Consider the following 14,130-nt stretch of genomic DNA (forward strand, 5'->3'; position numbering starts at 1 on the left):
GCATCTGTACACTTGAAAAAACATCATGAGTTATGACTGACTGATGTACAGCTGTTTAGGGACCAAAATCTTAATTCCATTGCCTAATCACTGCTGTACATTAGCTTATTAACAGAGCTGTGTTTATTGACTCTGCTTTGTGCCAAGTGCTTACAGAGGCTACTCTGCAGTCCCCAGTGGAGGCTCTCCATCCATGTACCACAGGTAACAATTCCTGCTGAGGCAGCATCCTGCTGTTCTTCCAGCTGTTCTGGTGCCATCCTGAGAAATAGGGTCAACACTGGCATCTCATTTATTTCCTGATGCTTGGCTTGCAACCTCTTCCCTCTAGAGACAGCGCTGCTCACAAGAGCACTTTACTTTTATTGCTCCTGTTAAGCTCTTTTGTTCTTCAGTGGAGGTTGCTCAGCCCAGCAAGACCCACAGCTCAGGTTCTCCAGCAGCAGCAGCAGTGTTTTGGTTTGCTTGAAAAAAATGGTCATTCTCTGTTTGTCGCTGCTGCATTTTCCCCTTGCTCACCCAGTTCCATAACAAAACTAGCACGGCACTTACCAGGGCAGAGGTTTTTTACTGCTGTGCCTCTTTCCTCCCCAGAAACACCCTGCCCCACCTCAGCAGCAGGCAGAAGGGCCCAGCTCTGCAGGTGCTCTGTAGAACCCTGCTCAGGGACTTCTGCAATTCCTCAGGAACGTCCTTGCCCTGAGCTTGCAGATACATCTTGATTCACTGGCTGTCAGAGACAATTCTGTGTCATGTCTCCCCAAAAGATTACTGGATTTTGATTAAGAAAGGTCAAGGGCAGCTTTTCCCTTTCAATATAAAGAGAATGACTTGAGGAAAAAAATACTCACCACCTAGCACCAGGACTTTTATCTCCACTTGAAAAATTAAATTGCCTGAAGTGATGGAAGGCTTAGGGCAGGGTATGCACAGAAATGTTTCCATGCAAATAAAATCCTAAATAATTTATCTACACTCTATAATTTTACATCCCCCACAAACTGTGGTTTGGTTTTTTTTTTTTGCAGATGTATTAGTAGGAGAACAAAACACAAAGCTCACGTAGCCAAGTCTCAGATAATACCCATTTGCCAGAACAATTTTAAATGCACATTGTATTACTGACCCAGCATACCAGAGATTTAGATTAATCCTTAACGCTTCAATACATTCCCCAAAATAACTTCCCCAATATTTGATTTTCCTTTGAAGGAAAGTGTGTCAGAGATATAATTAGCTCTAGCTGCAGACTCCAAATCTGTGCCTGGCACTGCTCTCAGTAAAACACACCTTCAGCAGCGTGAAATTGGTATAGCTACATTGAATCTGCTACATGCAACTGAAGTGCTTCACACCAGCTGAGGATATAAGTATATATGGATAAATGAGGGAAAAATACATTTTTACCTGGAATAATAGTGCTGCAGAACACACAGGATCTCGGGCTGAGTTAAACAAATGATGAGTTCATAAGAAATACATTCTTGTAATTGAGTTTAAGACACTAAATAACCACTGTCTCCTAACAGAGAATCAGAGGCATGGTGGGTATCCCTACATTAATTAGGAATAAGACTGTCACATGGATTTTAATGAAATAAAGTTATATCTATGCCTTTTCCAGGATATTAAAGTCAATTTATCTGAGGAAGACAAGTAATGGCTCGCTTTTTGTAGGAATTGGAGCAGTTCATTAGGGAAGGTAGCAGGAGTAACACCATCTGAACAAGCTCTTATTTTTTATGGTACAAATTCTAAGACTCTCGAATACCAAGACAGAACTGCAGAAATCCAGCAGGCTGACAGAAAACAACACAAATTACTGCCCTCACACTGAAGCACCATGTACCTTGTGGCTGTGAGCACAAAGTACAGACAGCACTTACATAAAATACTCAGCAAAACCGTTTTTCTCAGATACAAGCTCCCAAACATATTTACCTTAATGCATTTGGCCATCTGGACATTATCTACAGCATAGCTCAGGAAAACTAATGCTCTGCATCCTATGTTGCTAAATGCCACACTAAAAATTTAAATGGGAGGCTTTTAGTTCTCCTAGTCCAAAACAGAGAATGCCAAACCCATTAGCACCTAGGAAGGCAAACATCCAGGTCTGTCACTGGATGTGACAACCTCAAGTCCACTGAGCAGTTCTGCAATGAGCCAGCTCCAAAAGCTGAAGGTTTCCATCTCCTCTCACCTGTGGAGACTCATTAGACCAGTCCTGAGGAAAATCCACAGAAGAGCATGTTGGTGTTACCTTAACCCCCAGTATTATTTCGTGTTTCAGTGATGAAAGCACTCTTTCACACACATTAACGTATTAAAAATTCAGATTCTTCTGCTATATCATAAGAAGTATGAATTCCATATTAAAGTTTTATTTAAAATAATTAAATTTTGGATAGAACACATGAAGTTTCTCTTTGGGCAATAGTAAGAGGTAAGGCTAATGAGAGCAAACACCTCAGCCCTTCCCACTACCAACTGTCTGCTCGACTACTCCAGCCCCAAGGCTCCTGGGTAAAGGGGACAGGACTTGTGTCATGACTCACATTCTCCACACAGCCACTCAAACATGTAAGATTCTGGTTTTCCACCTTTCACACTAACAGCTTCAGCACAGATAATGAAATTTAATTCTTCACTTGCTACAGAAGACCACTGAGGTGTTTCACAGTATGTGACTGATGCTCTGTGTGGACTTTTCAGAAGTGTCACAAGCTTGTGTTTGAAAACAGCTACAGAAGTCCCCTCTGACTCCTTCAGTGCAGTAAGGGCTGCAACAAGACAAAGGCAATAGCTTGTTTTGATACAAGCAGGATTTTTATTCAATCCAAATGTTTTCTGTACAACAGAAAGATTCCATACAAAAGAAGGAAGCATTAATTCAGTTGCAAGAACAGGCACAAAGAAGTTTCTGAACCCTAGTGCTTTAGCAAGTCAATAATTTTTTTGAACAACCAACCATGTGAAGTATTGTTATAGACATTATAATCCTGGTTTGGGTCATTGTCCATCATGTACAACTCTCCTGCATGGACATTCCTGAAGTCAGCACTGAAGTTGCTGGGGTCATACTGAACCCACAGGGTGTACCTGTAGTCAATGGCACGCATGGAATAGCCCATGATCCTGATGTCCATCAGCCTTGGCTTGTCAGAGTTCCACTGGGGAGCGTCTGCAGGCCGGGGGTACTGGCTGAGAGCAACAGGCTCTTCATTGGAACACCTCCCAGTGCCATCACACCCTTCCTTGCCTCGCTCCACCTCTCCTTCAGAGATGTTCAAATAGTGGGCAATGCTTCTCCCCTCAGTGCACAGCACAACACCAACTGACATCTTTGGGCATGCAGGAGGGACCTGCAGGCCAGCAAGCTCTGCAAGTGTTGGAAACAGAGACACCAGCTCCACCACTTTTTTACTTTGCCCTAGAAGAAATAATACCAAAATATAAGTTATGGAACAGGGTAGTTGGACAACAACCTCTTCTAATAATTCAGCTGGTATTTTATTCAAAGTTTTATTATTTTCTAATAATTCAGTTGGTATTTTATTCGAAGTGTTCTGTACAGGATTTTTGGGGGTACCAAAATCAAGGCAATTAAGGAGTGGCAGTTAGCTGTGAAGATGCCAGTCCATGCACTTATGATGTACTTTTAACAAGAAAACTTGTGCATTTATGTTTCTCCATTAGCCTTAGAGATAATCATATCCTTTAGTTTGAAAAAGTGCTCTTCAGAAAGACAAAGTAAATTCTCAAGGTGTCTGGAGACACATAACCACTGCAAACAAAAAATAAGCACTGGAAATTTACCTTGAGGTGATGAGCCTCCAGTATGGCTAAAAGGGTCAAGGTAGGGGAAGACTCTTGCTCCTTGACTGACAGGGGAAGTTGTCATTCTTGGGACATAAAACATCAGTGGCACTCGGGTAGCAACATCAAAATTGCTGTACTTTGCCCATTCACCATGTTCTCCCAGGGACCACCCTAGGTGACAAAGAACACAATTCAAAGAATACATTGGTTTTTAATCCAGTAGTGATTTCTGCTTCATTGTATATTGACTCTGACTGCTGAGGCCACAAGTATGTTATAAAGGTCATATTAAAAGGTAAATAATCTGTATTTAGATGTAACAAGGCTTTTCTCTAATATGAAAACTATTTCAACAGCCACTTAAATCTTGCAACTTGATACTCTTTCATAAAAGAAACAATTACACCTTTCCTTATTTCTAGATTCTCAAGATTAGAAATAGGAAATCAGCATTAAAACAGCAGAAAAGAGGAATTGGGGTGTGTCACAGTGCCTGCAAGAGTCTCCAGATCAATTCCACAAAGCATTCATTTAAGTTTTGGGCAGCTGCCAGCTCTCCAATGCTCCTGTTAACACTGTAGCTGAACATCCCTTGGAGCCAAGGCTGCTCTCTATGCCAGACTGCCATATCAGGATGCTACCCCTGAGGAAGCAATAGAGACAAAACTTTTCAGCTCTCCTCTTCCTCTTGAAAGAGATGCCAACATGACTTCCTTCCAGGCAGATACACTGCCAACTTCACTTTGGGGGAAGACAAAGGAACTCTGTGACAGCTATATTAACACATGTTTTTTCTTGATCACTTTGCCTGCCATGGTACTGGAAATACCAACTGCTTACAGTTATCCAAAGCAAGGAAAAGAAAAATTCAGTTTACAAACAAGTTAGAAGGAACATCTAGAGTCACTTTAGTACCAAAAGTATTAATCCTATTGCTCTGCAACTTGTAAGAGCTTTTTATACACACATGCTCACAGAAGTCAACCCAATTTAACTATATATGTGACTTTAAATTGATGTAGTTAATTCACATCCTAACTGGTTTAAATCAACTAAGCCATCCCACAATCAAATGGATCATGACAGGGTTATTTTAATGAATATTAGAGTATTGAAACAAGCATTAAATGCTTGAGACATTTGTCCCAGAGCTCAAATTAATTTTTTTGCCACGAGGCTCCAGAGTGTGCAGGATCTCAGTTATGAGAGGGAACCATATCCCTATCAGTTTAGATGCTCTGCAAGCAGCAATGACAAGTGAAAGAAAACACACTTGAGCAGTTAATGAGAAAGCCTGTCACCCACTGTACCAGATGGCTTTCTACAAATGCTAAGGGGGGAGGAGTGGTGGCTGTACTCCTAGAGCACAGTTCCCAGCAAGAGTCACTCCTTGGGTAAGGGGTGGGAACACAGCAAGCTCAGCCCTGTGTCCTGGCAGGCAGCCTCATCCCTCACCAGCAAATCCTCAACCTGATTAAAAGTGCCTGTGGGGACAGAACTGTGCAGCCACAGAAGCCAGAACCAGTCCCCTCAATCTGGATCAGACAAGCCAGAGGGACAAGGTGTGACAGCTCTGCTTGGCACTACAGAAACACACACTGGATTAATAAGCCAGCAATGAGCAGCACAATGAAGTTCTTAACAGTAACCTCAAGAAAGATGTAAATGATTACCATGATCAGCAGTAAAAACTACTATAGTGTTATTTGAGAGCCCTGCATCATCCAAAGCACTCAGAAGCAGGCCAACTTGCACATCCAGGTAGGAAACTGCTGCATAGTAACTCTGACGGATCCGCTGCTGCAAGTCAAGAAAACAGGAGAGGTAAAAAAGTTCTTCCTCAGACACATATAGCAGATCAGGGGGTGCCTGTGAAAAAGAACTAAAGGACTCTACTTGAATTTTAATTGACTGTAGCCCAATTTATGTCCCAGAAAAGATAAACTGGGAGGGGGCAGCTAGAAAATTCCACCTCCCAGAAGTGCTTTCAACCAAAACACTGCAAACCAACCCATTCTGCATCTCTTGGTCTAGCCAGTGCACCTGATTTTGGCATAAGCACTGGAGAGTAAAGGAAAATCTTCCAAAAGAACATACACTGTGAACAGACTCAGATAATGAACACAAACACAGCACTGGTAGCTGCTACATACATTCCCTCACATGCAACCTGCAGTGACAATGAGGGTTTGCCTGCAGAGCTAGAGGTGACAGTATACAAGGCGGGGAATTCATAGCTGCAAATGGGCAGGTGCTGAATAACTGGGAGCATCCAAGAGCAGCTGATTCCTCCCTTGCATTGAACAAGTAAAGGCAGTTTGACTTCAGAGCACTGTATTGGCAGCTTACCTGGAAATCATCTGGAAGTGGTCCATAAGGGAAACTAACATTTAATGCTTCCACATCATCCCTCTGCCTGATATCCATCCAGGGGTTGTATGCCACTGAAGGCAGCTTCTTGGGCACCCAGGGATCTGGGGCCAATGTGATATTTTCCAAGGGGTACAACTTGAGAAATTCCTTTACAAGACAAAACACATAGAAAGACTGTCCCCACCTCCAACATATACTGTGAATTTTGTGTTTAAACAGCAACCACTTTCCCTTTCAGGACCCTTTACATTACAGTTTACAAGGCTTCTGCCAGAGTGTGAAACACAGCAATACTAGACATTCCCCAACCAATTCCTGAAATACTGAGTTAGTAAATCCCTAAACCCAGCTTCCTGTATCTCAAAACAACACTGCAATAAAAGATCCAACATCACTTTGAAATCAATAGTTTTGCCACCAAGTCAAACAGAGAATGAAATACAAGATCTTGTAAGGCCTCATTATGTCACACTCCATCAAGCTGAAGAGTCACAATTCATTCCCATTAACTGTTCTGAAATACATCACAGGTGACTCCTGAAGTTATGCTAAATCAAGGCTGGTTTCCAACTTGCTTTCAGGAAACAGCAATAAAGCATTTGTGGGAACAGCTTTTAAAACCAAAAGCAACATTTGTCTAAATTCCCTTTCCTGCAGGTTCCAGTCTCCTCACCTGTGGGTACCTCAGTGGGATGTGTGGTTTGTGGTAACCAACAGCCAGGAAGAACTTTTGCCTGGTGGTTTTCATGACATTCAGTAAGTGTATGGCCTCCGCAGTGCTCTGAATATCAGGGAGAGTCCCTCCAGGCATTTCTGTCACATTCACTGGACACACCAAGTTTGCATGAAGTTTTCCATCTTTTCCCCTGCAAGTCTTCATAAAAGAAAAAAAAAAAAATAGTGCAGTAACTTCTGGTAAATACAAAGACAAAATCCTCTGTTCTGTAACTTCACAACCAATTTGTTTCTACCAACAAAAGAATGCAACTTCCATGCCTATGAAAATGCAGAAATACTCTCTAAAGCTGGGTAGAAGATTAAATGTAGTCACATGGGGCAAAAGCCCACAGCATCAATGATGAACAGAATCTGATTTCATGGAGATGCAGCAGCATTTGGTTCTCCTACATTTACACACATTTTAGATCCTTCTGATCCCAAGAGTTCAGAGAAAGCTGCCTGGAAGCTACTGACTCAGTTTCTGAGCAAATGGCAGCAGTGGCTGATGTGTAATCAGCGAAGAGAGATAAATCAGACTAACCAATGGCCAGGGAAAGGTGGCCTCAGCAGGGTGTTTGGGAGGGTTGCTAAATCAACCTACTTCTCTTTATGTCATGGATGCAAATGCTGCTGTTGTTAAAACCAGCCTTCTTCCAGCAGTAACCCCAAGACCAAAGCACTGCCAAGGCTGTACCCCCACGACTGCAGCTCCTGCTGGGCAGTGTGCAGACTCTAGCACACAATGCTAATGCAATGTTTGCATAAAGATAAACCAGATCTCTTGTGTCATACTTAAGAGTAACAAACATTCTAGAAAACTGGATCAGATTATAAAGTTTCAGGTTATTTTAACATTATTTTACTTATGGCCCCTTCTCACTAAGTCCTGAGCTCTTTATCACATTAACTTTACCAAGACTACTGATAATGTTTTGTCACTGACTAAAGCAAAGCCAGATCAGTTGCAGGTGCAAGTTGACAACCACATTTTCAGATAAAGGAATTCATGAACTAGACACAAATAAGAACCATTCTTGCTTATATCTCAATAGCTGAAGTTTTTAAATACCGATTTAGAAATACTTAAAACATCTGCAGGATGGGCACATTGCTTGACAAAACACACATTTGATAATCCAAGCCTTCTTTTGGAAAGCACAGAAACAAAGCATTGAAGTGGTTGCTCGTTTTCCTGCCCAAGGGTGCAGCCCAGAGGGCACAGCCTGTCCTTGATACAAAGAACTTGGTTCTATCTTGAACACCCTTCTCTGTTAGAGTGCCACAAATCACACTTACCTTATCATTCTCATGCTTTTCAGCTGAAGGATGAAAGGGTGGAATAGACCAACTGTAGGGATAGTCATCACTGTAATTGGATGAAACCCCTGGAATAGATAAAGAAATTAAAAATGCTCTAATAGTTCAGTGAACCAGGAAGAGCTCAGACACAGTTTAACTTATCTTCAATTGTTTTTTTTTAATATGCTAAATGAAGAAATGTTTCAAATGAATCTTTGACAACTGAGGAAGAGATAACCAAGAAATAAAAGTCAAAAAGATATTTCTCCCCAAAATACACCTTGCACTATTGTGGGAGAGTCAAGCCTGTTGAAGAACCTTAGTTCAGGGAACACCAACAAAAAAAAACCCAAAATCCAAACCAAAACAAAACACAATAAATAATAAAACACCCAGGATTAATAACAGTCTTCATGCACATACTTGATTAGCTTTACTATAAACTGAAACACAAACTAAACTATCTACACAAGTTTATTTCTAGGGTAAAGAACTGTCAAAAAGAGGGTCAGTATTACAAGATTTTTCAGCTCAGTAGTGTTATTGCTTTCTAACTAGTGAACTAATTTCCTACTGAACTTGAAGCATTAGTCATACATTCTATATGTCCTAATCCAGACTCACAGCCTATTAGGAAACATGAAGCATGTACAGGCAGAACTAAGCCAACAAGTAATTTCATTTTCAGCAGATACCTAACCTCCAGATGTATTTTTAGAATGTTAGATATTTATTCCCACAATTTCTAGACAAGATGTGAAAACATCCATTAGATAAAAGTCATCTAATGCATTCATCTCTGATGCCTTAAGACTTAATGACAACCACTGTAAAATCTGGCTTAGGTTCTCAACCTAGATGAGAATCACACATCAGTACTCATGTAAGTTTGTGAGACTATACACATCAAGCATTTCTATGTTAAGCAAATGACAATTCAAACCATACCAGGATGAAAAACTTTCCCCACAGACAAGGTCACATAGCCATTTTCCTTGAAATACTGGGGCATGGTGGAATAGTTTCCTGCATGGACTCTCCAGTAGGAGTAGAAGTCGTAGAGCCGGGTGGTGTCAGGCCTGCGGCCAGTGAGGAATGACACTCTGCTGGGAGCACACAGGGCTTGCTGGGAGAAAGGCAGCCAAGGAGAGACATTTGGAACAAAAACCAAAACACATGCATGAACTGACTCAGGCATAGTGATGCCTTAAGTTTTAGCTTTCATATTTTCCACATTCTGTACTGCATTAGTATGTAACTCTGAACTTTATGTGTGTTAGCAAGTTGTCTTCACCGTTCAGTCAGACAAAACAATCCTTTTCCAGCCTGAGAACCAAGGACACCATTGCAGCTCCAGGCCTAAAAAGTATGAACAACATTGAATTGAGGAGAGCAATCTGGGAGGATGGGACTTCATAGCCTAAAGCTGTAATTGGACAATTAACCCCAGTATGTAAATGGACCAAAACTTATAAACTGTGAAAACTCATGCCCCATCATTCACCTTGAGTGTAGCCTCACCTGGGCTCTTGTACTGCCCAAGGTGGATCCTTTGAATGCCTTTTAATAAATTCCTACTATATTCCTTCAACACTGCCTAGCCTCTGTTCCGTGGGAGCCTCTCAAGGCATCAATAGATGTGTAACAACCATCTGAAAACTCGGGAATCACAGGGTATGAGTTTCACATCACCTCAGGCTAGAATGAACAGCATCCTTATTAAGCATATCAATTCCAAACTGCAAGCTTTTAAAAATGCAAGTCAAGTTCCATAAAGGCAGTGCTTTTGAAATCTGGTTGCTCACATCACACAGAATTAAGCAGCAGCGGCAGGTGGACTGTGCTGATAAAAGCCAAAAGTCTTGTTGATCTGGACTGCTTTAAGAATAAGGAAAGGATAAACACAGGAGGTCTGGGTTATGCTCCAAAGGTCTGGTCAATTCTGCTTCAGACTGACAAAACCCAAGAGTTACTGCCTTGGGCTGGAATTAGACCCAAAGTTCTAATTTCTCAGCAGAGAGGAACTTGGGAATGTAGACATCCTATACAGAGTATTCAAGGAAGAGCAATTAGTGATGTTTTCAGTTCTCTATTTTAGAGCGATGCTTACCACACAAACTGCTCCTTTACAATAGTCTATAGAAGTGATTCCCTCAAAAGATTAAAAAAAATTAAAAATTAAAACATAATCTTTTGTAAGCAGAAAAATAGAATTTTAATTTAGTAAAATGACATTTTTAAGCAGCACTTGGCCGCAAACAGTGAAAACACTTGAGTGGCAATCTACTCCTCCAAGGGCTACACAAATACCATAATTTAAATGCCCTGTTTTCATTTTTCTCACCTTAGTAAAGATAGGTTCACACACTGCAGTTCAGCCCAATCATTTATTTTCTGCTGAAAGTACTTCAATTTAATAAATACTTGCTTTTTCCAGTGGCCTGCCTAACACCTACTGTGATAAAACCAGTAATTATTTTGCATAGAGAAAACATGTTTAAGTCATTTATCTCACCTGGGCATACGCATTGCTGAACACCATACTTTGGGAGGCAAGTTGATCGATGTTGGGAGATTTCACAAGCTTATCTCCATAACAGCCCAACACAGGACGCAGATCATCCACAATTATAAACAAGACATTCATGCCATCTATGAAGAAACAGAATTAGAAATAAATTAACCTGAGCAGTTACTTTATGCTGATTTATCAGTTTTTAACCCTTAAACACATTTGAGGACGAAAGTATAATTAAATAACATGAGCAAGAATTCATTTGTAACGGAATGTAAACAACGGGATTAATTCTACAAAGACAGAAATTCTTATTTGGCCTAGACAGAAATATAGTGGTTTTTGTTCCCTCTCAATTTCCTTGTTTACACCCATGGTGTTTTCTCCAGGTGCTGCAGACAGCAAGTCCTTGCAGCTGGCTAAAGCAGGGTGGTGCAAAATAAAGAGGTATTTTATAGGTATAACCACTACCGAATTCTACGGCCTGCAAGCTTTGAGAAGGGTGTTAAACCACAGTAAACAACACTGCAGTCCTGTATAATTCTGCTCCCAACAGATAAAAATATTTTTCTTCAATTTATGACATACGTCTTTTTAGGACGCCCTCTCAAGACGGCGGACTGTACTGGGGGCTCGACGGGCGCAGAACCCGCTCGAAGCCACAACCTCCCCGGGGACACAGCGAGACTGTGGGGACACACCGAGACCCAGGGACACATCGAGCCTCCGGGGACGCACCGGGCCCCCCGGGACACACTGAGCCCTGGGGACACACCGAACCCCTCGGCCCCGAGCTCCCGCCGGCCGCTCCCGCTCCCCCCGGCCCAGCCGCCGCCGCCAGAACGAACCCCCGGGCCCGCGCCCAGCTCCGGGCCCCGCCGCCGCCGGGCCGGCCGCGAAGGCATCGCGGGGCAGCCGCAGCAGGCACAGGAACAGGCCCAGGCAGAGCCGCGCCGCCGCCATGGCCCAGCGAGGCGGCGGGGCCGGGCGGAGGCGGCCCGGGGGCGGTGTCTGGAGCCATCGCCGGAGCCCGAACCAGGGCGGGAGCGGCGCTTCCCCTTCCCCGCACGGGGGCGCCGCGGCCCCGCGTTGTGGAGCTGGGCCCGGCCCGGCCGGAGCGGTGCGGGGCTCGGCCCGGCCCGCAGCGGGATCCAGCCCGCACTGTGCGGGGCTGCTCAGGGCGCAGCGCTGCTCCTGCGGTTCCTGCCGACTCTCTTCTCCCGTGGAAAGGGAATGTCAGTGGCATTCTCAACCTTATTTCTTTCTGGTGGAAATAACATCGGGGAATGCGGAAATCACGGTTTAGTAATGAGAGAAGGTGTCTGAGTATTTCAGTGCTCTTTGTGAATCGGTTAACACTCGGTTTGGTCTCTGTTCATTTGTGTGGGTGCGCACTCTGCAGAGCCAGGGAGTCGCCAATGTGTGAAAAGTTACATGAACTAAACAGCTCCCCGTGACACTTAATGGTTCATTAAGAACTAGTTTTATTAAAAGCTCAGCAATTTTTCATGGTTTATGTCTTTAATTGCAGTGGAAAGAATAGATTTATTGCCAGTATCCCTGTATATAATAAACTCGCTGTTAACTACACAAAACACTCCCCAGTCAGTAACTGAAAGGTTATCAAAGATGCATAATAAAGCAGCTGACAGGAAGATTAAAAGAATCAAAAGACTGTAACTTGTTGTCTTACACATTTGACACACAGGTAAACTGATGACAAGTGTACCAATATTGAAAATAGTCAACATGAACTCACTTGGATGTGGGAACCACTATGATAATGAAACATCTGGGTTTGTGCGTTTTTCTATTTTAGCAAGCGATAGGTGCACCTTTGAATACAAATGAAAGTTTACTAGTGAATTGTACTGGTAAATATCATTGTCTTTGGCACCAGACTACTAAAAAAGCCCAAAAACCACTTGAGAAAAAAGCCCCGTTTACAGAAAACTAATGCATCTCTAATGGGAATCTAGAATTTGATTCTTTCAGTATCTCAGGACTGCATTGGTTGCTCTTTCTTATAAAAAGTAAAAGTTCTGAGACATAAATGCTCTCTTTTGTCGCTTTTTTGTCACAAAGAATGGGATCAAAAATAATCTGCTTTTCTGCTCTAAAGATTCATACCTGAGGCCTCAAATATGCTGTGTGTGCACTCACCGTGAGTTTGGCAGGAATGATGGCTCCAGTGGTCTGTCTCAATGCTATTGTTCAGTGAGATGTGTGACTCAGAAGTGCAGTACATTGTGTACTACACAGTGTGTGCATACATATTCAAGCACGTGTACTTCCTCTAAACTATTACAGTGAAGTTTATTTTGGTGTGGATCTTACACTTCCTTCCTGCACACACTGGAAAAGCTTGAATCAAATGAAGAACACTGTTACTACAAGTTCAGTTACTACTGAGCACATGACATGCAATCAGCTCATGAATATTATTCAGTATATTTGATGTTTGCATATTTTGGAATTAATGTTGTGTATAAGCAGTATATCTCACAGGTATCAGCAACTCTCCTAACATAGATCAGCTGCTGGAAATTTATTGAACATTGCATCCCCAAGTGACACTTCTCTTCATTTGGAGAATTTTTATGCAAAAAGCTAAAGAATTATTTCACGATTGCACATGCATTTGATTACCATAATGCTCGCCTCTTTCAAATGCAAATACACTAAGTGCTACTTGATATGAATTTCCTGGTTTACCTAACATGAATATATAGCAATCTTATTAAGTTCAGTCCAATAGAAGAACAAATTACAGAGGAAAAGTCTTTTTCAAACAGCACACAAGTTCTGGTGCTAAAAAGCAAGTTGGGCTGCTGCCAGTGAATAATTGCAGACACTGAAATCACAGACCTTGGCCAAACTGGTCTCACAGCTCAGCTGTCCCCTCCACCCCGGATGTATGGGCCTTTGAGCAGCCTGTTGTTCAGCTCCTGGACTAAACCACTGCTGGATTCAGTGTGATGAGCTGGGAGTGTCACAGGAAGGGTTAAACCCAAACCTTGGCTGAAGTGGCAATACCCTGTGCAGCACTGCTCCTCAGTCACTCTGCTGGAGTCCCAGGGTCAATGTCAGCCTTCTCCACCTACCACCACCACTGAGGATCAGATCCATTTTTAGCTTACCAATATGCCAAAGCACATACCAAAGTTTTGGGGGTCTACGACAGTGCTTGCACAAGTGTTAATTATGTTGGTGAGGCCACCAACATAACAGCTAAATATCTTAAAATCTGCTATTTTCCATGAAACGCATTAGGCCATGGTAAAAATTCAGCACGGCAATGTTTTTAGTGGGAAAAATCCTATTAATAGGACTCTGTAAGAAATGGCTGCACTACCAGACCCACAGCAGATCTTATAAAGTATCATTTCCATGCCTGGTAC

The 14,130-nt window shown here is 42.4% G+C and overlaps 1 protein-coding gene across 1 annotated transcript; it reads right to left on the minus strand.

Annotated features, from left to right (window-relative positions):
- Positions 1–2,807: 2,807 nt before the first annotated feature.
- IDS (iduronate 2-sulfatase) lies at positions 2,808–11,692 on the minus strand. Its single transcript, XM_063170501.1, has 9 exons — positions 11,578–11,692; positions 10,730–10,866; positions 9,163–9,340; positions 8,212–8,300; positions 6,869–7,069; positions 6,172–6,342; positions 5,496–5,622; positions 3,820–3,993; positions 2,808–3,433 (listed from the first exon to the last, which is right to left on the minus strand). Exons 1-9 carry the CDS (start codon positions 11,690–11,692, stop codon positions 2,931–2,933), a joined length of 1,695 nt encoding a protein of 564 aa, XP_063026571.1. The 3' UTR covers positions 2,808–2,930.
- Between the last annotated feature and the right edge of the window lie 2,438 nt (positions 11,693–14,130).

The sequence above is a fragment of the Melospiza melodia genome, chromosome 16 (assembly GCF_035770615.1).
Source record: "Melospiza melodia melodia isolate bMelMel2 chromosome 16, bMelMel2.pri, whole genome shotgun sequence".
NCBI classification, from domain to species: Eukaryota; Metazoa; Chordata; class Aves; order Passeriformes; family Passerellidae; genus Melospiza; species Melospiza melodia.